General features: G+C 36.2%; 2 protein-coding genes and 1 long non-coding RNA gene across 3 annotated transcripts; all 3 read left to right on the top strand.

Annotated features, from left to right (window-relative positions):
* The first annotated feature begins 7,459 nt into the window (after positions 1-7,459).
* LOC131616093 (serine/threonine-protein kinase D6PK-like) lies at positions 7,460-10,784 on the top strand. The gene is made up of 3 exons (XM_058887329.1): positions 7,460-7,599; positions 7,893-9,355; positions 9,728-10,784. The coding sequence occupies exons 2-3, from the start codon at positions 7,947-7,949 to the stop codon at positions 10,614-10,616; spliced, it is 2,298 nt and encodes a 765-aa protein (XP_058743312.1). The 5' UTR covers positions 7,460-7,599; positions 7,893-7,946; the 3' UTR covers positions 10,617-10,784.
* Positions 10,785-15,048: 4,264 nt separating this feature from the next.
* On the top strand, positions 15,049-18,710 carry LOC131616092 (serine/threonine-protein kinase D6PKL2-like). The gene is made up of 5 exons (XM_058887328.1): positions 15,049-15,411; positions 15,949-16,009; positions 16,214-16,280; positions 16,424-17,281; positions 17,654-18,710. The coding sequence occupies exons 4-5, from the start codon at positions 16,962-16,964 to the stop codon at positions 18,540-18,542; spliced, it is 1,209 nt and encodes a 402-aa protein (XP_058743311.1). The 5' UTR covers positions 15,049-15,411; positions 15,949-16,009; positions 16,214-16,280; positions 16,424-16,961; the 3' UTR covers positions 18,543-18,710.
* Positions 18,711-22,965: 4,255 nt separating this feature from the next.
* On the top strand, positions 22,966-24,663 carry LOC131617971 (uncharacterized). The gene is made up of 4 exons (XR_009288711.1): positions 22,966-23,337; positions 23,875-23,935; positions 24,140-24,206; positions 24,350-24,663. It is a non-coding gene; the product is annotated as an uncharacterized LOC131617971 (long non-coding RNA).
* The last annotated feature ends 1,171 nt before the right edge of the window (positions 24,664-25,834 follow it).

The following is a 25,834-nucleotide window of genomic DNA, read 5'->3' as shown; positions in this document are numbered from 1 at the left end:
AAAGAAAGAACAGGTTGATTAGAGATTATCTTCAGTAATAAGTATATTGTCTTTTCTTCATGGTGACATAAAGATTCTGATACCATGTTAAAAAGCATGATTGAGTACAAAAAAACAAAAAAGGCGATGATTCAATTCTTTAGTATTGATTCAATAATAAAATATTTATTACAACGAATGCTAGAACTTGTGTTGTGGGTCTACTGTAAAACATGAACAAAAAGAAGGTGAAAACAGTACAATGAAAGTTGCAAAAGTAAATTCTAAAGTTTGTGTTTACACTAAGTTTTAGGTTCGATTCGCCCCCCACCAATTTAGGAAAATTGGATACAAATAGATAATCTAGCAAATTCTCTTCAGGATACTTTGAAAACCTTAACATGAACCGCACATTCACATTAAGCATATCCTTCAATGATATTTTACAGAATAAAGTTCTTTCATTTATTCTCGTGCACCAGAAACATAAAAAATGACTTACATATAATTTGACTCTGAAATGTATTACTATGTCTAACAAATATCCCTATTTATAGACAAACTTATATCATTTGATTAGGAAAAACAATGTTTCAAAATAGCCATTCATAACGTGCAATTGATTCAAAAAAGGTTGTCTTGGTATAGTGTTCGTAGATTACCTTATGAAAGGATAAATTATATGAATTTTTTCAATTTGCCATGACATTTACCCTTTACTTGATCAAGATTAAATTATTTAAATAATAATCACTTGTTAAAAATGAGTATTATTAACATTACTTTTTTTTAATATAAAATAGTGTGTGAAACTATTTAAGGTTAAAAACGTATATTTCATAATCTCATTAATATGAACAAATCTTATAAATGTGATGAAAGTCCATATGATTTCAATGAACTGGAAGTTTAAGACTTAAGGGAATAGGAATGTCAATGGGGAAGAGAATGGTTAAAGGAAGCTTTTCCGTTCCCCACCCCACCTTCTAATTTATTCTTCGTCTCCAATCCCCGTCATAGAGGAATATTTTTCTCCATTCTCATCCCCAAAGATTCTCACTAAGATCGAATCTTAATTTATTTTTTTAACTTTTCGATCAAAACTATGACACTAATATTGAAATTCTGGTCTTCATATTCCATATGTCCTATGACTTGTTGGGACATCTGATCTGATACAACATACACCGAACAAATATCCATGAATTAAAAATAGTACTGGAAAGTAATTGAACACACATGATTGTTTACCTAGTTCAATGTACAACAACATCTACTCTGGGGGCTATCAAACCTAGGATAAAATTTACTATGATAGTATTAATTCAAAGCACCATGCAAACAACCTCCTTCGGTTCACACGTAAACAACCATCGGTTACTGACTTCTCACTTAATCACTATCCAATTAACTTTCTATCTAAGACTCACATAGGTATGAGGCCCTCCTCAACTCCCCTTCAATCACAGTCAGTGATTGGATACTTCTAAATATTTAGAATAAAACGTAAAGATACAATTCCAAAATAATACCTAGTCAAGACTCTTGACTAAGAACAATACTTAAAGTTGCTTAAAAGCTTCCTCCAAGAACAATACTACCTCTTGCTTAAAAGCTTCGAGGAGAACAATAATAGAGACTTACAACTCTATAACAATGTCCATCTCACATGTCGAGAGGCTCACAAATAACCAGCTCTCAAAGAGAGCGACACAAAGATAAAGCCCTAATGATTCTACATCTTGGACCTGCACCCTTTTAAGTTACAAACACATTTATTTATAACCTTTTCCCAACTAGATTTGGGCTATTAATCACAACATATCAACTGCTACAAATCAGCAGAAGATTTTGTATAAAAATAGGTCTTTAATCAAATCTTCCTAATTTATCTCCATAATTAGAAAATGAATATTATTCTTGATTTTAGCTTGATTCTTCCAGACCTTTAAAACAACGCTACATAGGACTTACATAATATTCCCATAATATTTTGTATCTGTTGAATCATGAACTAATCCAACTGATAACAGTCACGATGTCGAGTGACTCTGCATAAGACATCTTGTCCGACATGTTGCACTAGATGTTGAAACATTTCAACTCAACATGTTTTTGTACATAATAGGACATCTTGCTCAATCTGTTCTTCTTAGCAAGATATAACATCCTATCTAACATTTTGCTGCTATATCTGTTTTACAAAAATTAATGTCAATCCTAAAAATAGAGAACTAACAAATATTCCGTTATTTTTTCCTTTTGAAAAAACACATATATTTTGCATTTTTCTTTAAAAAAATAAAAATACATCTTGCATCAACAAAAAAAAGAAGCAAAAACACTTGTTGTTGCTAATATTTTTTCTGTAAATAATAAAATAAATATTAACAGAACTTGTTGCTACCATGTTTCTGCTAATTTACAACCACAATACCACAAGTGGTTGATTATGTGTGAGTGTGCCAAATCCATAACTACTAATTTATTAATTAAATGAAAACATGTTACTGATAAAAGAAAAATAAATTTGAAGAGTAATTTCCATAAGCACAATGAACAAAGGATAGTGGTTGTTGCGTGAGAACATATGAGAAGATCAATGAGGGTGACAGATAATTGAGAAAAGAAAAAGAGGAGACAGTGTGTACAATGTATGTATTGGATGTACTTGTCTAGGGTTGAGTACTTGGATAGTGAAATAATATATTACACAATAAAACATAAAAATAAAATAATCCACTAATGACTTTTCATTTTCTAATACATTAATATTTTTTATGTAAAATTATATAATTATATATTATATAATGTATAAAATATAAAAGTTAAATAATATGGTCAGAGTCGGGGAATCCACGGGACAGAGGGTATATCCCTAATCCCCACCACAAAGTGTTATCGGAGAAACTTTTTCCTCCATCGTCGTTCCCGTGGGAGAAAAAAATTCTCAACTTCGATGCTCCGAACAAATAATTTCCATAGAAACCCCTATTAAGAGATACAAATTGATAGCTCTATAAAAAAAACACATTCTCTTTAGCGAAATTAAAACCACATATATGAAAATATAGAGTTTCAAAGGTTAGGATGTTCCTCTATCTCTCTTATAAAGTTCTCATAAGAGAGAATCATTTTCTAATATACTTTGACACCACATTTCTATCAACAACTTTAAGGCATTATATTCATGGATATATTTCTCTTACTCTAATATCTATGATTTAGTCACTCACATTTGAATTTAATAATTAATATTTTATCAATTGAACTAATCATCAAACATGTGAGAGTACTGAATCACTAATCGAACAATAACAAAATCAAATTAAATCAAATAACTCAATTGAATATTATGTAATTACTAAATCAATCAAACCGAACTACTCAAGTGACTCATACATTAATATTATTTATTATGAAATCTAATAAACGCCCATAGTGTAAATAAACTAAATGTCTTAAGAAGCATCCACATCATCTCTATACACAAAACTTTAAGACATTAGGGTCCGTTTGTTTTGGCTTTTTTTAAAAATGATTTTTATAGTGTTACAAAATTTTGTGAAAAAAAAAATTTACAAAGAAACTTTTGATAAAAACTTCAAATGAAAATTTTGTTTGAATAGTTATTCTTAAAATGTGATTTTAGGTATTTCATCTATTTATGGGAAAACAATTTGGATATCAAAATTTCAAAAAATCACTTAATTTTGAAGCTATTACAAATAGATTTTCATAAAAATCATTTTTGAAATACAACTTTTTGAAAAACTTGCGATTTTGACTAAGTTTTGGTCTTCAATAATCTATATTTATGTTCTAGAATGTCAAAATTAGTGTTTTATTTTAGAAAAAACGAATATAAAAAAACTTGTAATATTTTGAAGAACGGTTTTGAAACATCTATTTTCAAAAATACAAAGAAAAAATCCATTTTTTTTAAAACTGAAATAAACTGGCCCAAATAAATAAGTCACTTTCTTATATAAATTTAACATTTTTTTTTAAATTTTTGGTCGATGTGGCGTTTAACATTTCTGTTCATTTATAAAAGATATATAACTACAAACAAGTCTAACTAATCTAATAATTAGATATTCTTAATTGAATTAACTAATTTATTTCCTACGGCTATTTTTGTGATAAACAAAGAGTAAATAAAAGATAGATATTAGATAGCATAAGAAAAGCATGACTTTTGCAGTAGGAAGAAACAATTAAGAAAAGAAGTTTGTCTTAAAGCGGCAACACAATATGGGACCATCATTGTTCAGGAGGAGCCCTTTGTCTGCTTGCTTCTTATTTATTGTTTTCTCAATTATTGTTGACTTTATATCTGCTGCTTTGCCACCACATCGTGCCCACAATGCACGCGCACCACTTATTCACTGTATCATGTTTCCCGCCTCATCGTACGGCTCCTATTGTCCGTTTTCAAGGGTATTTCTGACATTAACAGTGTTTGTACTGCAGACAGTATAGTAGAGACTTGTTGTAGCTTGATTGCAGCACGCGCTTGCGCGTCTGTTTTTCACATTCATAAATATTTATTTTTAAAACTAAATAAACTCTTTTTTATTATATAATAGTAGTAAAAAGTTTATAATAGTTTTTGTATAAAATATAAATTAAAACAAGATAAATAAAAATAAAAATTGACAATGATTATTTAGAAAAGTTGAGTTGAATGATGCTCTAAATAGTTAAATTCATTTATAAATGACGTTGTACTAAACATATTGATACTTTATTCTTTTAATATAAACATCTAATTGCAAGAAAACCTACTATCTATTTTATTTCTAAGTTTGTATTATAATTTTCATTATTTATAAACTTTTATATGGTTGGTGTAGAGTCTATATTTTATTAATATGATATTGAATTACATCAAAAGTAATATTAGATGAAAGTTTATTTTGACGTTAATCTTTAAATATGTAGATGGAATAATAAATAATTATACATAAATTCAAATTTTATATAACTATCTTGTAATTAATAACATAATATAAATTGTATTTTTTAATTATAATTTAATAGAAATGTTATTGAAAAGATTATTAAAGTAAATTAAGAAGTTTTTAAAACATTTTGTTTAAGAGATTGTATTAAAAATTATTTCATATTAATTTTATTTATACAAAAAATTGTTTTTATATATATATTTTGGTAAAATGGAGGGTCGGGGCCCAAGAGAGGAAGGACTACAACGAGGCTAACTTCGAAACTGAATTACCTAATTGATCGTTGTAAAGTAAATGTGATATGTAAATCGGATGCTCATCGCTGAATCTAAACTCTTCTCCACAAGTGGCTCCAAATTTAACTAACGCGTTTGCACAGTAATTTTCTTCTCTATAGCAGTGAGATACTTTAATGTCTCTCATATCCTTGACAAGACGAGTGATTTGCTTCACCAAGGATAAGCTATCCATATCAAGCGCAAGCCCTGTATTTACCATGGTCGCAACTGTACTCGAATCCACATTCAGTTCCACTTTCGTAAAGTCTAACTCGTTGGCAAGCTCGAGCCCTTCAAAGACACCCTAAAGCTTTGCTCGAATAACACTACAATTACCCATGAACTTAGAGAAACCCCCTTTACAGTCTCCTCTGGTCCCTCTGATAATTCCTCCACAACCATCATTTTGTCTCTAATTATCGCACCATCAGTGTTAAGTTTCACCCAAGGTTGTCAGAATCGAGTTTTTACCTTAACTCGTTTTACCTAGGTAAAATCGAAACGTAAAATCGAAACGTAAAATCATAGAGTTTACCTCATATTAAAATTATATTAAATTTATATATACGACATATATATACTAACATAATATTCTAAATGCATTAATTATTTAAAATTTTAACTTAATTATAAAACAAAAATATACTATATCATCATAATAAAGTGTAATATTCACAAACATTATCAAACGACATAAATTGTCCACCAAATCATAAAATGTAACATCCAAAAGATTATAGAAAAACAATAGTTTCATAAGTTTTTCAAGTTTAAAAAAACAAATCTTTTCATCTTCTTCTTCAACTTAATCAAAAGTTAAATCCTTCTACAACACCTTCTTCATTAATTAGAACATTCATATTCGACTTGATTAAATCAATCTCCAAATGTTAAAATTTCTTTAATATTATAACCAAGATATGAATGTGAATAAAAGTAAAAATCCATAGAGAAAATTTATGGACCAAAATATAACATGTGATTTTTAACTTTGACAAAAAAAGTAAAACTAGGTCAAAGAGTAAAATCCAACGATTTTACAAGATTTTACACGATTTCACCGATTTTAGAAAGATTTAAATCACGTAAAATCGTTCCAGAATACGATTTTACATAAAATGGTTTTTACCTGCGATTTAACACGAAATGCTGACCTAGAAACGTGAAATCTATAGAGTTTAGGTTTTAAATCGAGATTTTAACAACCTTGGTTTCACCCACCCCATTTTCCACCGGTTTCCAGCTCACCCAAATCACGTTCTTCTCATTTGCGGGCAATCACCATATTCTTCTTCATGGTCTCTACACACTCCTTCGCAGAATTTTGAATGAGGCACATCAAGTTTGGTGGACGTGAGTAATTATCATCATGGCACTCCTTATTCCTCCGTGTCAAGAGACTATCACATCCAGTTGCCCAATAGCTAGCTCAAGAGTGGCTGACATTGATGTTTAAGTTGATCCAATTAACTAAATCAGAATTATAGAAAGCTCATTCCATAAGCACTTGAACCTTACCATACCAGACTTGCATTGCACTGTGGCAAGTCATGAATCGCATGCAACATTTTTTCTTTCACACTACCACACAATTGACATCCTGCTTCACCTAAGCCTTTAGTGCTCTTATAAAAATTAGTAAGGATACGATCATGTGCCAAAAGCCAAATTGTTTTTATATTTATTGAATAATTAATATATTTGATTTTTATAAAAATCAAACACATTAATTATTTAATGATTAATAAATTTAAAAAATAAAATTTCTCCAATATTACGATGAGATGTAGTAGATCTTTAAGCTAACTTAACCCATGCTAATGCTAATGAGTTGACTTATTCCATCTAGAAGCCATAAAATATTTTTATAATTTTCTTTTATTACTAATTAATGAAGCTAATTTAGCCAAGTTAAAAACAGAAATGCAGAACGGCAACGCGAGTGGAGGCAAGTTGGAATCACGCGCCGTTTTCAAAAACCAATCCAAAATAGTTCAATAAAAAATTCAAAGAAAACGGCTTTTAACAGAGATAGAAAGAAAGAAATACTCACTCTCTCTGTCTCAATGCTTTCAAAAGAAAAAGAGCCAACACTGTGGGTCCCACATCTTATCTCGACCCCACATTTTTTCCTTTTCCATTCAAAAGCAACACCCACAAAAATAAATAAAAAATTAAATTATCATATTTTCACATAAAATAAAAATTTATAAAAGAATAAAAAGCAAAATCTCTTGTAGTAGACATAATAAACCATCACCACCACCAACAACAACAACACTTCTCTTCTCTGAATGAAAAATACAAAGATTGTGTGAAATTATTTCTTCATTTCAATTTCAATTTCAATTTCAATTTCATTTCAATTCTAGGTTTGTTTTCTTCCCCTTTTCCTTCTCCTCATTTTTTTCAATTCATTTTTTTAAGCTTAGATCTATGTCAATTTTTTTCAAGCAATGCAAATAGATGAAATGAATGTAATGTGTTAGTTTTTCTAGATTCATGTTTCTATCAATAGATACTGTTTTTTGTTCATACTTTCCTAGTTAAGGGTTTTGTATTTTGTGTTATGTTCATATTTCATACTTCATGTTTGTTGAAATGTATGTTAAAGTAAATGATGTTTATGAATGCTGATGAGTAAAGTGTTTGTTCTATTTTGCAGGTTCTTTTTGATTATAAGTTTTTTTGATGATTGTGTTATGTGAAATTTAGACACATGGAGAGGTTTTCAGAGCACAAGGTACTTCCAAGAAACCTGCCTGTTTTGGTTGAGGTTTCGCCGAATATGGGAACTGCGAGAGAGACCGTTCCGAGGATAAATGGCCATGAGATTTCAAATGCCAGGTGGATTTCAGCAAGAGAATTGAGTCAATTGCCGCAGGCGAGAGACGTGCCTATGACACGTTTGGCTTCGATTAGAGAAGTGGCGCAGTTGTCGAATGCACGGATACTATTGGTTAGAGATGATATGGAGTTTGATACTAGGGAGTCGCCGGAGTCTATCTCCTTTGAGCCTACTAGAACATGGAAAGGAAATACGTCGTTTCTAGAGGGTGAAGATTTGATGTATGATGTGGATACGTTGAAGGGAAGCAGCGATTCGTTTGAGGATGGTGATCCGAGTTTATTTGCTGGTGCTAGTCATCCCCCGGAGCCGGTTGATACAGATCTTATGAGAACGGTTTATGTACCGATAGGTCAAAACAAATCTGAGGCTGGATGCTTGCTTAAGAACTTGTCCATGAAGGGTCCTTTCCTAGAAGATCTCTCGATCCGTGTTCCTGCGAAGAAACCAAGTCCAATTGTTCTTTCCCCTCAAGGAAGTCTAGGTGAAGAAATAAATGACACAGGGAACTTGTCCTCCCCCTTTGCAGGTTCTCGAGCATCTCAGAATACTGAGAACTCTCTCCTTGCACCGGATTCTGAGGAAAAGGAATGTGTTTGGGATGCTTCTTTGCCTCCTACTCCTAGTGGCGATGTTAGTCCACATAGTAGTATCGATAGTATTGGTGTTGTCAAGGCAATGAGCATTGCTAATAGTTGCGCTAGTACATATCGGAGCGATGCAATCACCAGTGACGGCATGCTTAGTTTAGATAGGAACTTTGATAGCATTAAGGGTAGTGTAAGGGGTGATTCACTTGAGAGTGCAAAAACTAGTGTGAGTCGTCCAAGTGATAGCAGTGGCCTCAGTGATGACAGTAACTGGAGCAACCTTACCGGTAGTGCCAATAAGCCTCACAAAGGAAATGATCCAAGGTGGAATGCTATTCTTGCTGTTCGATTACGGGATGGAATTTTGGGCATGAGTCATTTTCGATTACTCAAACGACTTGGATGTGGTGACATTGGGAGTGTATATCTCTCAGAGCTGAGTGGAACTAGGTGTTATTTTGCAATGAAAGTTATGGATAAGGCATCCTTAGCAAGCAGAAAGAAGCTAACTAGAGCACAGACAGAGAGGGAGATATTGCAGTTGCTAGACCATCCATTTCTTCCAACTTTGTATACACATTTTGAGACTGACCGTTTCTCCTGTTTGGTAATGGAATATTGTCCTGGTGGTGACCTGCACACTCTAAGGCAGCGGCAACCTGGGAAACATTTCTCTGAATATGCTGCGCGGTATGTGTTTTATGTGTACATAGTTACATTCTTTTACTTGGTCTCTGTTACTTGCTTCGCATCAAGAAAATCTGTTTTGCGTCCCCTTTGTCATTTAGAAAGCATTTCTTTATTCTTTGTATTTGTGCACATGTTGCAGTATCATTGATAACAAAGAGAGTTACATACAAACTACAGTGACATTTTCTATATAGGCAGTGTTATACGCAAACTATGTTGTTGATAACAAAGAGAGTTACATCTTTTTGAAATATGAAGCATAGGAAAATATTTGCAACACGTGTACAGTTTGCTATCATAATGTAGCATTTTTGGATTTGGGATTTTTAAATCATAATGATTTATTTACGCTGTCATTTTCTCTGCATGTAGCTTTTATGCTGCTGAGGTACTGCTTGCTCTTGAATATCTTCACATGCTTGGAGTTGTGTACAGAGACCTTAAACCTGAAAATGTGTTGGTCCGTGACGATGGTCACATAATGCTCTCAGATTTTGATCTTTCCCTCAGATGTACTGTTTTGCCAACACTTATTAGAGCTTTTGACGGTGACCCTTCAAAACGGGCTGGTGGTGCATTCTGTGTTCAACCTGCTTGTATTGAGCCTTCGTCAGTATGCATACAGCCTGCGTGTTTTATTCCTCGTCTCTTTCCTCAGAAAAACAAGAAATCAAGAAAGCCAAGAGCTGAACCCGGGTTTCCTTCCAGCAGACTTCCCGAGCTTGTAGCTGAGCCTACTGCTGCTCGATCTATGTCCTTTGTCGGTACCCACGAATATCTTGCTCCTGAAATTATCAAAGGGGAAGGTCATGGAAGTGCAGTTGATTGGTGGACATTTGGAATATTCTTGCACGAATTATTATATGGCAAAACCCCTTTCAAAGGGTCAGGAAACCGTGCTACGCTTTTCAATGTAGTAGGTCAGCAGCTCAAATTTCCCGAGTCTCCCGCAACCAGTTATGCTAGCAGGGATCTGATCCGCGGCTTGCTGGTGAAGGAGCCACAGCATCGTCTCGGAGTTAAAAGAGGTGCAACTGAGATCAAGCAGCATCCTTTCTTTGAAGGCGTGAACTGGGCGTTGATTAGGTGCAGCACACCACCAGAAGTACCAAGACCAGTGGAAAACGAACCGCCACCGCCACCACCAATGAAGGTTGGACCAGCAATTGATGCTGTTGGGTTTGGCAGTACTAGTAAGAGGATGTCAGGTAACAATGAAATGAAGCCTGGGGGTAAATATCTGGATTTTGAGTTCTTTTAATTTGGGTTCCACAATCTGCTTTTTATTGTATTTTCCATAATCAGTTATTTTTGCAGCAGCTGCTCAGTATTACCATGTTAGTTCAGCTTACCTGCTTTGTAGTGAAATTCCATTTCATTTGGAAATATTCAAATATGATATGATATCTCAAGTTTAGATTAGGTTGAATCTCCTTGTCTTATGCTAGAATACTTATGGATAATAAATCCATAATGAAGTGTTTCTTCTATACAAAATATTATAATTATTAATCTTCATTCATTCATTCATTTGGAAATACATGATGATGATAAATAAGTATGAAATCATTGAATAAACATGAAAGAAGATATGAACAAGTCATAAAAAGTAAAAACGAGGACCATCATCCACTGAAGCATGCTTTCCATTTTGGTGACATGATCACTACTTTTCATGGTTTTTATTTGGTCCCCTCTGGAACCTTTGCTCTTCATGTCATGGAGTATTATTGATTGTTTGCATAGTGATGAACCAATACTTATCAATATGATGTAGACTTCTGACTGCAGACAGTCTTTTATATAGCCTTGTCACAGTTCACTATGTCCCATTATTTGTCCCTATGAAGACATTAATGTTTCTCAAAGCTGCAAAAGGAAGAGTTGTGACACTGACAGGCCATATGAAACTTGCTGTCATGTAATGTAATACTATTAGTACTACCAATTAAGCTTGAAGAAATTTTTATTGCACAATCATTAGACTTGTAATGTTGAATGTAGCATATTCTAACCGTTTCAAACATAGAGAGTACTCAAGAAAAGCTGTAGTATGCCAAATAATCAAGAGAGCCTTAGATGTAAATGATTTATCTTGATACTTTGTTTTTAGAAGATTTATCATTAAACCTATATATAATAGATAAAAGACTTAATTACGCGCCCCTATAGTTGATTTACGGAATTAGTCTCCTATTTTAAATTCAAATAGTTTTGATTCTTCTAACATTTTTGCACTTAAAATTGATAATATGTCGATTTTTAAATGACATGTCATTTGTAAAATGTAACAAATATATGATTTTTTTTAAAATTACAAGGGAGGGTGGAAATGTCTAAATTACAAGTGAGGATAGCAAAGCCCATGTATAACTAATTTGGGTCAACTTAATCAGTTTGAAGGTGATGTTTTTATTAATTCTTTTTATGAAGTTTGAGGATTCAATTGAGGGTGTTTCTTTTTCTACCTTGCACATGTACTCCAGTGAATAAATACTATTTTTTTAAACTTCGATCAGGTAAATCATGACAAAAAATTGTGTTGGTTGAGGTTGTTAAAAAATTATTAGGGTTCAAACAACTCTTCAATTGTTATAACTTATAATTGCTTGGGACGGTTAGTTTTGCAAAACAGTTGGACTGTTAACAAATTGGAAAATCAGACCAGTTCTGGTACATAACAGTTGCAAAACAGTTCTGCTATAATGAGAATGACTTTAATGGTAGTTTATATACAATATATATACTTCTCAATCTAAAGAAATGTCTTTTTTAAAGGACAAAATTGTGAAGAACTCTCGCAAAACAAAAAATAGATAATACCTCGTAGAAGTAGTGGAATGGACTTGAAGAACATTGACGCTATTTGTGGGAATATGCTCGTTGGTTGGACCCCAATGGATTGAACATTGACGCTATTGATGAAGACCAAACGAAGCTCCAGCAAACGGGGAAGTAACTGAGCGTAAGGCATCGGGATAGGATTGAGAATTCTCTGAGGTTTCTTAGGCTTTTTCCCACACATTTGGCCTCCTTGAAGAACAGATTGGCATGGAGGTAATGGCACATGGAGTTGAGGGAGAGCTCCCTGAGGCATTCCATGAGTAGAAAGGAATCCTATTGGGAAGAAGGAATCAACAACTTCTGTTGCAGCAGCAGGAACAACATCACCTTCCTTCCTTAATACTGTCTTCAGAACTTCCATGACCAAGCTCAATTGAGTCTTCAACTGATTGTTTTCCTCTCTTAGTGCACCCTGATTATGGATCAAGTCTTGCATCTCCAACATAAGATGACCCATTTGTTCCCTCATCTCATCCATTTCCTCACGGAGTTGTTCCATAGTTGATCTTTGTGGCGGTGAGAAGTCAAATCCGTTATTGATCTTGAAATCTGAAGAGAAAGGGTCCCATAAGTATCTGAGAGAACCATGAAATGCATGATAGTGTGAATGCATGTTTCGTTTATGAGAGATCCTAAAGTCTTTTCGCACGCTTTTTAGTTCTCTTTTGGAATCAAAGCCCCTTTTTTTTTGTATAGAATATCTTTTCTTTTTTCTTTTTTTCCTGCTTTTCTATTTCTCTTTTTCTTTTTTTCTTTCCTTTTTCCCTTTTTTTTTGGAAATAGACTTTAGGATCCCCCACAAATGAAGTGGATAAAGCAATGATGTTATGCAATGCAAAAGTATAGGATCAAGGGTCCACATAATCTGAATAGCCATAGCACAATCCTCTGAATAACCGATGTGAAACCTCTGTACAGGCCAAATGTCACAGGATCAAAGGTTCGACGCCTTTTTGGAATACCAGAATATCAAGCACCAGGAGAATAGACCAAATAAAAGTCCAACCTCGAGTATGAAGAAGTAATGGTATGTAGGAGTCAAGGTTTCCTGTCCCACCCCAATCTCACGGGTATGAAGTCTAGACACGGACAAGTGGTCCCTAATGGTCACTAGGGTCTACAGTTCCCATGGGGTACAAAGTGTTTGAGGCAACAAGCGTGCCAGACACAGTGTTCCATGAAAGAACCTCGCCCAGTTGTGGTACCCCATATTGAACTCATCCATAGCAAGCGCTACGGTAGTCAACATGAGCATCCACGCTAATCCTATGTGTCACTTGGCCTGGGTAGTGGGCCTTTTACCTCATACAAACCCCCCACCTGCAAAACAGAACAGAAGACCCCAAGGAACACAGAATATAGTCCATATGCATGATGTGCAAACAGAAATAAACATGATATGCGAGCAGAAAATAAACATGCAAAGATATATACAAGATATAGACATAAAACAAATAAACACCCAATAAAACAAAACAAACAAAGGCTAGGATCGACTTGCTTAGGTAATCCCCAGCAGAGTCGCCAGCTGTCGCACGCTCGCGAAAAATGAACAGAGTCGCCACCAATATATTTATCCCATAAGGGAAAGGAATATCAGAAAACCTAACAAAGGAAGGAACAGGGTCTTGCGACCAGAGAATCAAGGTACGGGAGTCGGTTACGCAAGGGGAAGGTATTAGCACCCCTCGCGCCCATCGTACTCGATGGTATCCACCTATGTTTGTTTCTATCTAAAGGGTGTGTACTATGTCTATGTCTATATGCGAATGCATGCAAAAAGAAATACGGGGAAAAGAAGGAAATATTTACAAATGTGCTCGTTCAAGCCCCGCGACTTGATGCCTACGTATCCTTTTCAGGAATCAGAGCGCCGTAGTTCGGCTCCATAGTTTTGTTTGTTTTTGTGTTTTTTAGTTGGGCGGCGTTAACGTTCGCGCTCTTGCACAAGGGGACAGCCTAGGATGCAATGGAGCGGAAATAACGGTGCCCTTAAGAAAGCGAGAGAAGAGAGAGAGAGTTTGAGTGTTTCGAGGAAATCCCTTAAGCAAGGGAAACTCGAGTTACTCTTTGGTTTGTGTTTTTTAGAGGTTGGGAACTTACGCCTGAATGGAACCCTTAAGCAAGGGAGCTCCAAGCACTCGAACATCCCTTAAGCAAGGGAAGTTACAAGCTTCCATTCCCTTTTTATTAGTCAAAGTATTTGTTAGTCATTTTTTTATGAGTTTTCTTGGTATTTTTTTATGGGAGTTTATTTTGAATATTTTTAGATGTTTTAGGGTTGTAAAAGAAAAAAGAAACTAGCCTAAGTAAACTAGCCTAATATGAATGGGAATTTCTACCTAATATTATCATGGTTTCTACCTAAGGTTAGGATTTAAAAGAAGCATGAAAAATAAAACTCTAAGTAGAATATTGAAAATAGCATGAAGGCATGAAAAAGAACAAGTCAAAATATAGCACAAAAGTGAATTAAAACTACTATTATTATTATGGTTTTTATGAAAGAAATGAGTTCAAAAGATTAATGTCAAAATCTACTTATTTTTATAAGTATTTTTTATATGGGTTAAAAATGATTTATGGATAAAAAATCAAAAGAAAGCAAAAAATGAAAATAGAATCAAATCCAAACATACAGGGGGTGAGAATTGAAACTACTGGTATGATTAGCAATGATGCAGGGCCCATAGCCCGAAAGAGGTTTTTTTTTGGTTCAGTTTCTCTGATAAAAACGTGTGATGGGCCATGTAGGTGTTGAATCTCGGTGAAGGCCCAAAGAGTAATGCCATGTTCAGATTAATTCAACCAGTTTTTTTGTTTTTTACCATGATAAAAAATTAAAACAGAACAAAATAATAAAATGGTAATGGAGAAATTGGGAATTAGGGTTAACGATACCGATTGGGATGTCTCAGAAATTCTCCTTCCTCGCTCGTGGTTGAAGACGGCGGCTTCCCTTTTGCTTCTCCGTCGAGCTCTCTTCGATCAACCTCGATTCTCCTCTCTTGCTCTCCGACGTCTCCTCTTACGAACGCCGCCGCACCGGTGAGTGCCTCCTAGAAGCGGTGTCTCCGAAAACTCAACCGATGTCACCTCAGCCACCCTCCGTCTTCGACTCGTCTTCTCCTTCTATTACTCAGTCGCGCAAATTCGATGATGTCTAGAAGCCATTAGCAACGGAATCAGAAATCCACCTTGGCGCGTCTCAGGTACTTCTCTATGTTCTTTGCTTCATTGTCTCCGATTCAAACATTCTTCTCTTTGGTTTTTCTTCTTCTTTTTCTTCGATTTGCTCTTCTTCTGTGTTGTTGTGTATTGCTGCGTTGAGAGATGCGAGTTGAGAGCTTGCGAGTAAGATTGAGTTGCAGAGAGATTGCGCGTTGAGAGGAATGAGAATGAATCAGTGAAATGGCGTGGGACGATGAAGTGGTGGCAGAGTGAGGATGAAGCGTGTGTTTGAACTTTTAACTGTACACTTCTTCTTTCAACGTTTGCAAGCGAAACGATGATGAAGCTTGTGCTTTTTCTTCGGTCCCCTTCTGCAGATGAGTGAAACTGGTTTTTATATGGGCAATGATTGGATACTGACGACGAATCCTTGAATGTGGGACTCGAAGTTACAACTTCCAATGATTTTTTCTAATTCTTGAATGTGGGACTTGTATTTGTTTTTTCTGATTTTCTGTTAGTTGAATGTTAGTGCTGGAAACTGCTGAAGGTTTGAACATTTTGATCTACTTTTGCAGGACTGGTATATCGTTACACTTGCTTTACTTGCTGACCCGATGTGATCTGTGGAATGAGGAGGTTAGTTCTGTCGAAATCTGTTGAATCCGTTGGTTCTGCCTTTGAAATTAACACAGTTAGGGGCTGAATCGGGTAAAGGTGGTTGTTATAAAGCTTGGTGGCTGAATGTGGTTTAGGCCCTTTTGAATGTTTGGGAATTGGGTGCAGTGCTGGCTGTTTTTTCTTCTGAATTTTTGGATTAGTAGCGTTGTATGTGTTATGCAGGTTTTTGGATGAATGCTATGATGGTGATGGGTTATCTTTGGAACGGATGATTGGTTATTGAAATGAGGTAAGCGAACTGGCATGTGTTCCAGCCTTTTCTAGTTATAGGGAATTAGTCTGAAACTATAGGAACTTAGACAACACAACTTATGCCATTTGGTAATTGTTAACTGTGAGTAAGTGACGAGTTGGTTGAATGTTTTTGTACAGGTTCGACTGCAGGTCCGGACACAAGCTCAAGATGCTATGTTTTTGGATTGAAATTAGGTGCAATGTAAGTGACTGCATGCATACTTTGTCTGCCAATGTGAACGGGGTCCCTTGTAACTTGCAGTAGCTTTCTCTCATTTTCTTCGTGCTTTTCGTCTTGGATTAAGTTGAAAGGGTGTGGCTGCAGGTTTTTTGAATTGGTATGGTGTTGTTAGAAAGTCAGTTATGAATGTTAGTAAAAAGAAATGGTTATACTGTTAGGATGTTAGGAAAATAGAAGGAAGGTTATAGGTTGTGGATTGGTATATAGTCTGTCGGAGTTAGTTTAGATAGGAACTTTGATAGCATTAAGGGTAGTGTAAGGGGTGATTCACTTGAGAGTGCAAAAACTAGTGTGAGTCGTCCAAGTGATAGCAGTGGCCTCAGTGATGACAGTAACTGGAGCAACCTTACCGGTAGTGCCAATAAGCCTCACAAAGGAAATGATCCAAGGTGGAATGCTATTCTTGCTGTTCGATTACGGGATGGAATTTTGGGCATGAGTCATTTTCGATTACTCAAACGACTTGGATGTGGTGACATTGGGAGTGTATATCTCTCAGAGCTGAGTGGAACTAGGTGTTATTTTGCAATGAAAGTTATGGATAAGGCATCCTTAGCAAGCAGAAAGAAGCTAACTAGAGCACAGACAGAGAGGGAGATATTGCAGTTGCTAGACCATCCATTTCTTCCAACTTTGTATACACATTTTGAGACTGACCGTTTCTCCTGTTTGGTAATGGAATATTGTCCTGGTGGTGACCTGCACACTCTAAGGCAGCGGCAACCTGGGAAACATTTCTCTGAATATGCTGCGCGGTATGTGTTTTATGTGTACATAGTTACATTCTTTTACTTGGTCTCTGTTACTTGCTTCGCATCAAGAAAATCTGTTTTGCGTCCCCTTTGTCATTTAGAAAGCATTTCTTTATTCTTTGTATTTGTGCACATGTTGCAGTATCATTGATAACAAAGAGAGTTACATACAAACTACAGTGACATTTTCTATATAGGCAGTGTTATACGCAAACTATGTTGTTGATAACAAAGAGAGTTACATCTTTTTGAAATATGAAGCATAGGAAAATATTTGCAACACGTGTACAGTTTGCTATCATAATGTAGCATTTTTGGATTTGGGATTTTTAAATCATAATGATTTATTTACGCTGTCATTTTCTCTGCATGTAGCTTTTATGCTGCTGAGGTACTGCTTGCTCTTGAATATCTTCACATGCTTGGAGTTGTGTACAGAGACCTTAAACCTGAAAATGTGTTGGTCCGTGACGATGGTCACATAATGCTCTCAGATTTTGATCTTTCCCTCAGATGTACTGTTTTGCCAACACTTATTAGAGCTTTTGACGGTGACCCTTCAAAACGGGCTGGTGGTGCATTCTGTGTTCAACCTGCTTGTATTGAGCCTTCGTCAGTATGCATACAGCCTGCGTGTTTTATTCCTCGTCTCTTTCCTCAGAAAAACAAGAAATCAAGAAAGCCAAGAGCTGAACCCGGGTTTCCTTCCAGCAGACTTCCCGAGCTTGTAGCTGAGCCTACTGCTGCTCGATCTATGTCCTTTGTCGGTACCCACGAATATCTTGCTCCTGAAATTATCAAAGGGGAAGGTCATGGAAGTGCAGTTGATTGGTGGACATTTGGAATATTCTTGCACGAATTATTATATGGCAAAACCCCTTTCAAAGGGTCAGGAAACCGTGCTACGCTTTTCAATGTAGTAGGTCAGCAGCTCAAATTTCCCGAGTCTCCCGCAACCAGTTATGCTAGCAGGGATCTGATCCGCGGCTTGCTGGTGAAGGAGCCACAGCATCGTCTCGGAGTTAAAAGAGGTGCAACTGAGATCAAGCAGCATCCTTTCTTTGAAGGCGTGAACTGGGCGTTGATTAGGTGCAGCACACCACCAGAAGTACCAAGACCAGTGGAAAACGAACCGCCACCGCCACCACCAATGAAGGTTGGACCAGCAATTGATGCTGTTGGGTTTGGCAGTACTAGTAAGAGGATGTCAGGTAACAATGAAATGAAGCCTGGGGGTAAATATCTGGATTTTGAGTTCTTTTAATTTGGGTTCCACAATCTGCTTTTTATTGTATTTTCCATAATCAGTTATTTTTGCAGCAGCTGCTCAGTATTACCATGTTAGTTCAGCTTACCTGCTTTGTAGTGAAATTCCATTTCATTTGGAAATATTCAAATATGATATGATATCTCAAGTTTAGATTAGGTTGAATCTCCTTGTCTTATGCTAGAATACTTATGGATAATAAATCCATAATGAAGTGTTTCTTCTATACAAAATATTATAATTATTAATCTTCATTCATTCATTCATTTGGAAATACATGATGATGATAAATAAGTATGAAATCATTGAATAAACATGAAAGAAGATATGAACAAGTCATAAAAAGTAAAAACGAGGACCATCATCCACTGAAGCATGCTTTCCATTTTGGTGACATGATCACTACTTTTCATGGTTTTTATTTGGTCCCCTCTGGAACCTTTGCTCTTCATGTCATGGAGTATTATTGATTGTTTGCATAGTGATGAACCAATACTTATCAATATGATGTAGACTTCTGACTGCAGACAGTCTTTTATATAGCCTTGTCACAGTTCACTATGTCCCATTATTTGTCCCTATGAAGACATTAATGTTTCTCAAAGCTGCAAAAGGAAGAGTTGTGACACTGACAGGCCATATGAAACTTGCTGTCATGTAATGTAATACTATTAGTACTACCAATTAAGCTTGAAGAAATTTTTATTGCACAATCATTAGACTTGTAATGTTGAATGTAGCATATTCTAACCGTTTCAAACATAGAGAGTACTCAAGAAAAGCTGTAGTATGCCAAATAATCAAGAGAGCCTTAGATGTAAATGATTTATCTTGATACTTTGTTTTTAGAAGATTTATCATTAAACCTATATATAATAGATAAAAGACTTAATTACGCGCCCCTATAGTTGATTTACGGAATTAGTCTCCTATTTTAAATTCAAATAGTTTTGATTCTTCTAACATTTTTGCACTTAAAATTGATAATATGTCGATTTTTAAATGACATGTCATTTGTAAAATGTAACAAATATATGATTTTTTTTAAAATTACAAGGGAGGGTGGAAATGTCTAAATTACAAGTGAGGATAGCAAAGCCCATGTATAACTAATTTGGGTCAACTTAATCAGTTTGAAGGTGATGTTTTTATTAATTCTTTTTATGAAGTTTGAGGATTCAATTGAGGGTGTTTCTTTTTCTACCTTGCACATGTACTCCAGTGAATAAATACTATTTTTTTAAACTTCGATCAGGTAAATCATGACAAAAAATTGTGTTGGTTGAGGTTGTTAAAAAATTATTAGGGTTCAAACAACTCTTCAATTGTTATAACTTATAATTGCTTGGGACGGTTAGTTTTGCAAAACAGTTGGACTGTTAACAAATTGGAAAATCAGACCAGTTCTGGTACATAACAGTTGCAAAACAGTTCTGCTATAATGAGAATGACTTTAATGGTAGTTTATATACAATATATATACTTCTCAATCTAAAGAAATGTCTTTTTTAAAGGACAAAATTGTGAAGAACTCTCGCAAAACAAAAAATAGATAATACCTCGTAGAAGTAGTGGAATGGACTTGAAGAACATTGACGCTATTTGTGGGAATATGCTCGTTGGTTGGACCCCAATGGATTGAACATTGACGCTATTGATGAAGACCAAACGAAGCTCCAGCAAACGGGGAAGTAACTGAGCGTAAGGCATCGGGATAGGATTGAGAATTCTCTGAGGTTTCTTAGGCTTTTTCCCACACATTTGGCCTCCTTGAAGAACAGATTGGCATGGAGGTAATGGCACATGGAGTTGAGGGAGAGCTCCCTGAGGCATTCCATGAGTAGAAAGGAATCCTATTGGGAAGAAGGAATCAACAACTTCTGTTGCAGCAGCAGGAACAACATCACCTTCCTTCCTTAATACTGTCTTCAGAACTTCCATGACCAAGCTCAATTGAGTCTTCAACTGATTGTTTTCCTCTCTTAGTGCACCCTGATTATGGATCAAGTCTTGCATCTCCAACATAAGATGACCCATTTGTTCCCTCATCTCATCCATTTCCTCACGGAGTTGTTCCATAGTTGATCTTTGTGGCGGTGAGAAGTCAAATCCGTTATTGATCTTGAAATCTGAAGAGAAAGGGTCCCATAAGTATCTGAGAGAACCATGAAATGCATGATAGTGTGAATGCATGTTTCGTTTATGAGAGATCCTAAAGTCTTTTCGCACGCTTTTTAGTTCTCTTTTGGAATCAAAGCCCCTTTTTTTTTGTATAGAATATCTTTTCTTTTTTCTTTTTTTCCTGCTTTTCTATTTCTCTTTTTCTTTTTTTCTTTCCTTTTTCCCTTTTTTTTTGGAAATAGACTTTAGGATCCCCCACAAATGAAGTGGATAAAGCAATGATGTTATGCAATGCAAAAGTATAGGATCAAGGGTCCACATAATCTGAATAGCCATAGCACAATCCTCTGAATAACCGATGTGAAACCTCTGTACAGGCCAAATGTCACAGGATCAAAGGTTCGACGCCTTTTTGGAATACCAGAATATCAAGCACCAGGAGAATAGACCAAATAAAAGTCCAACCTCGAGTATGAAGAAGTAATGGTATGTAGGAGTCAAGGTTTCCTGTCCCACCCCAATCTCACGGGTATGAAGTCTAGACACGGACAAGTGGTCCCTAATGGTCACTAGGGTCTACAGTTCCCATGGGGTACAAAGTGTTTGAGGCAACAAGCGTGCCAGACACAGTGTTCCATGAAAGAACCTCGCCCAGTTGTGGTACCCCATATTGAACTCATCCATAGCAAGCGCTACGGTAGTCAACATGAGCATCCACGCTAATCCTATGTGTCACTTGGCCTGGGTAGTGGGCCTTTTACCTCATACAAACCCCCCACCTGCAAAACAGAACAGAAGACCCCAAGGAACACAGAATATAGTCCATATGCATGATGTGCAAACAGAAATAAACATGATATGCGAGCAGAAAATAAACATGCAAAGATATATACAAGATATAGACATAAAACAAATAAACACCCAATAAAACAAAACAAACAAAGGCTAGGATCGACTTGCTTAGGTAATCCCCAGCAGAGTCGCCAGCTGTCGCACGCTCGCGAAAAATGAACAGAGTCGCCACCAATATATTTATCCCATAAGGGAAAGGAATATCAGAAAACCTAACAAAGGAAGGAACAGGGTCTTGCGACCAGAGAATCAAGGTACGGGAGTCGGTTACGCAAGGGGAAGGTATTAGCACCCCTCGCGCCCATCGTACTCGATGGTATCCACCTATGTTTGTTTCTATCTAAAGGGTGTGTACTATGTCTATGTCTATATGCGAATGCATGCAAAAAGAAATACGGGGAAAAGAAGGAAATATTTACAAATGTGCTCGTTCAAGCCCCGCGACTTGATGCCTACGTATCCTTTTCAGGAATCAGAGCGCCGTAGTTCGGCTCCATAGTTTTGTTTGTTTTTGTGTTTTTTAGTTGGGCGGCGTTAACGTTCGCGCTCTTGCACAAGGGGACAGCCTAGGATGCAATGGAGCGGAAATAACGGTGCCCTTAAGAAAGCGAGAGAAGAGAGAGAGAGTTTGAGTGTTTCGAGGAAATCCCTTAAGCAAGGGAAACTCAAGTTACTCTTTGGTTTGTGTTTTTTAGAGGTTGGGAACTTACGCCTGAATGGAACCCTTAAGCAAGGGAGCTCCAAGCACTCGAACATCCCTTAAGCAAGGGAAGTTACAAGCTTCCATTCCCTTTTTATTAGTCAAAGTATTTGTTAGTCATTTTTTTATGAGTTTTCTTGGTATTTTTTTATGGGAGTTTATTTTGAATATTTTTAGATGTTTTAGGGTTGTAAAAGAAAAAAGAAACTAGCCTAAGTAAACTAGCCTAATATGAATGGGAATTTCTACCTAATATTATCATGGTTTCTACCTAAGGTTAGGATTTAAAAGAAGCATGAAAAATAAAACTCTAAGTAGAATATTGAAAATAGCATGAAGGCATGAAAAAGAACAAGTCAAAATATAGCACAAAAGTGAATTAAAACTACTATTATTATTATGGTTTTTATGAAAGAAATGAGTTCAAAAGATTAATGTCAAAATCTACTTATTTTTATAAGTATTTTTTATATGGGTTAAAAATGATTTATGGATAAAAAATCAAAAGAAAGCAAAAAATGAAAATAGAATCAAATCCAAACATACAGGGGGTGAGAATTGAAACTACTGGTATGATTAGCAATGATGCAGGGCCCATAGCCCGAAAGAGGTTTTTTTTTGGTTCAGTTTCTCTGATAAAAACGTGTGATGGGCCATGTAGGTGTTGAATCTCGGTGAAGGCCCAAAGAGTAATGCCATGTTCAGATTAATTCAACCAGTTTTTTTGTTTTTTACCATGATAAAAAATTAAAACAGAACAAAATAATAAAATGGTAATGGAGAAATTGGGAATTAGGGTTAACGATACCGATTGGGATGTCTCAGAAATTCTCCTTCCTCGCTCGTGGTTGAAGACGGCGGCTTCCCTTTTGCTTCTCCGTCGAGCTCTCTTCGATCAACCTCGATTCTCCTCTCTTGCTCTCCGACGTCTCCTCTTACGAACGCCGCCGCACCGGTGAGTGCCTCCTAGAAGCGGTGTCTCCGAAAACTCAACCGATGTCACCTCAGCCACCCTCCGTCTTCGACTCGTCTTCTCCTTCTATTACTCAGTCGCGCAAATTCGATGATGTCTAGAAGCCATTAGCAACGGAATCAGAAATCCACCTTGGCGCGTCTCAGGTACTTCTCTATGTTCTTTGCTTCATTGTCTCCGATTCAAACATTCTTCTCTTTGGTTTTTCTTCTTCTTTTTCTTCGATTTGCTCTTCTTCTGTGTTGTTGTGTATTGCTGCGTTGAGAGATGCGAGTTGAGAGCTTGCGAGTAAGATTGAGTTGCAGAGAGATTGCGCGTTGAGAGGAATGAGAATGAATCAGTGAAATGGCGTGGGACGATGAAGTGGTGGCAGAGTGAGGATGAAGCGTGTGTTTGAACTTTTAACTGTACACTTCTTCTTTCAACGTTTGCAAGCGAAACGATGATGAAGCTTGTGCTTTTTCTTCGGTCCCCTTCTGCAGATGAGTGAAACTGGTTTTTATATGGGCAATGATTGGATACTGACGACGAATCCTTGAATGTGGGACTCGAAGTTACAACTTCCAATGATTTTTTCTAATTCTTGAATGTGGGACTTGTATTTGTTTTTTCTGATTTTCTGTTAGTTGAATGTTAGTGCTGGAAACTGCTGAAGGTTTGAACATTTTGATCTACTTTTGCAGGACTGGTATATCGTTACACTTGCTTTACTTGCTGACCCGATGTGATCTGTGGAATGAGGAGGTTAGTTCTGTCGAAATCTGTTGAATCCGTTGGTTCTGCCTTTGAAATTAACACAGTTAGGGGCTGAATCGGGTAAAGGTGGTTGTTATAAAGCTTGGTGGCTGAATGTGGTTTAGGCCCTTTTGAATGTTTGGGAATTGGGTGCAGTGCTGGCTGTTTTTTCTTCTGAATTTTTGGATTAGTAGCGTTGTATGTGTTATGCAGGTTTTTGGATGAATGCTATGATGGTGATGGGTTATCTTTGGAACGGATGATTGGTTATTGAAATGAGGTAAGCGAACTGGCATGTGTTCCAGCCTTTTCTAGTTATAGGGAATTAGTCTGAAACTATAGGAACTTAGACAACACAACTTATGCCATTTGGTAATTGTTAACTGTGAGTAAGTGACGAGTTGGTTGAATGTTTTTGTACAGGTTCGACTGCAGGTCCGGACACAAGCTCAAGATGCTATGTTTTTGGATTGAAATTAGGTGCAATGTAAGTGACTGCATGCATACTTTGTCTGCCAATGTGAACGGGGTCCCTTGTAACTTGCAGTAGCTTTCTCTCATTTTCTTCGTGCTTTTCGTCTTGGATTAAGTTGAAAGGGTGTGGCTGCAGGTTTTTTGAATTGGTATGGTGTTGTTAGAAAGTCAGTTATGAATGTTAGTAAAAAGAAATGGTTATACTGTTAGGATGTTAGGAAAATAGAAGGAAGGTTATAGGTTGTGGATTGGTATATAGTCTGTCGGAGTTAGTTTGAGATATGGTTAGACTATGGTTATGTGATTCTGTTTTGGTTTTGTCTTGTAGAATATGCTGTTAGATGTTAGTCATGCTGATTGATGTGAACATATGCATACTGGCCTGGCTTATTGTGTGGCTTGTGGTTTGAACTTAGTTTTCTGTATTGTGTGGGATGTGTTTGAATGCATGGGGCTGACTTATGTATTTCTGTGCTGATTATTCTTTTGTTTCACTTGATGCATGTGGCAAAATCAATGGAGCATTTTCAAAGCCTTGACGTGGTGGAACAACCTTGGAATGACGATGAAGTGAAGAGGAACATGTCTTTAAGCTGCTGAATTGGAGAGGAACATGCCTTAGGATAGATTGAGGAAACCAAAGTCAAACTCTAAGTTTTTTCATGTAACTTCAATCCTGATTTTTGTAATGGGCTTTCTTGTGTTTGTAAGCAACTCAACCTCCAGGATGTAATTTCCCATTTGAATGTGTCTTTGACTTGTGTGTTGTACATTAACTTGCCATGTTTATTTGACTTTCGTAATCAATATAAATGATTTTGTACACTTGAATGAATCTGAAACCAAATGACCTTGATGGGCATATAGGATGACCAAGAGAAATGACTTCGGTCAAAAGGTCAACATTCCATGGTTGACTTTGACCAAAAAAGTCGAAGTTGTGCCATTACTTCTAGCATTCTCCCAATGACTCCAAACATTTCCAAACCTTTTTTCTCATTATACACCGAATTATCCAAGTCTTGCATGAGAGTAAAAACCTTTCAAACTTCTTTAATTTTACAACATCATTAACCTTGCATGAGGACCAAAGAGATAACATCTTGCCCTTAAGTAACACAGTTACTTAGAATCAATAATAAACAAAACCTTGATTTATGGAATGAAACCTAGTGAATTCACATCATTCTCTTGTGCAAAATCCATAATCAATGCCTTGTGGTTAAAGGAATAGAAAACCTTCTTGATAAATGATGGCAACTGATGAAATACGTCCTCAGTAGAACCCAATGAAGCTGGCCCACACCTTTGATCATTTCAAGAATTAGGGAATTAACCCTAGTTACCAGGATCTTTGTTCCCATGCCAAATATATTGATTAATGATGCATGATGTTATGTTGATGCCCTAATGGAGTATGTACATGAGATGAGA

This window comes from Vicia villosa, linkage group LG7 (assembly GCF_029867415.1).
Source record: "Vicia villosa cultivar HV-30 ecotype Madison, WI linkage group LG7, Vvil1.0, whole genome shotgun sequence".
Taxonomy (NCBI): domain Eukaryota; kingdom Viridiplantae; phylum Streptophyta; class Magnoliopsida; order Fabales; family Fabaceae; genus Vicia; species Vicia villosa.
The sequence above is the reverse complement of the archived record's forward strand: the minus strand, read 5'-3'. Positions and strand labels throughout refer to the sequence as shown.

Coding starts and splice junctions, on each gene's coding strand:
- LOC131616093 (XM_058887329.1), top strand. CDS start 7,947: ATGGAGAGGTTTTCAGAGCACAAGGTACTTCCAAGAAACCTGCCTGTT. Junction 9,356..9,727: donor TTCTCTGAATATGCTGCGCG/GTATGTGTTTTA, acceptor CTCTGCATGTAG/CTTTTATGCTGCTGAGGTAC.
- LOC131616092 (XM_058887328.1), top strand. CDS start 16,962: ATGAGTCATTTTCGATTACTCAAACGACTTGGATGTGGTGACATTGGG. Junction 17,282..17,653: donor TTCTCTGAATATGCTGCGCG/GTATGTGTTTTA, acceptor CTCTGCATGTAG/CTTTTATGCTGCTGAGGTAC.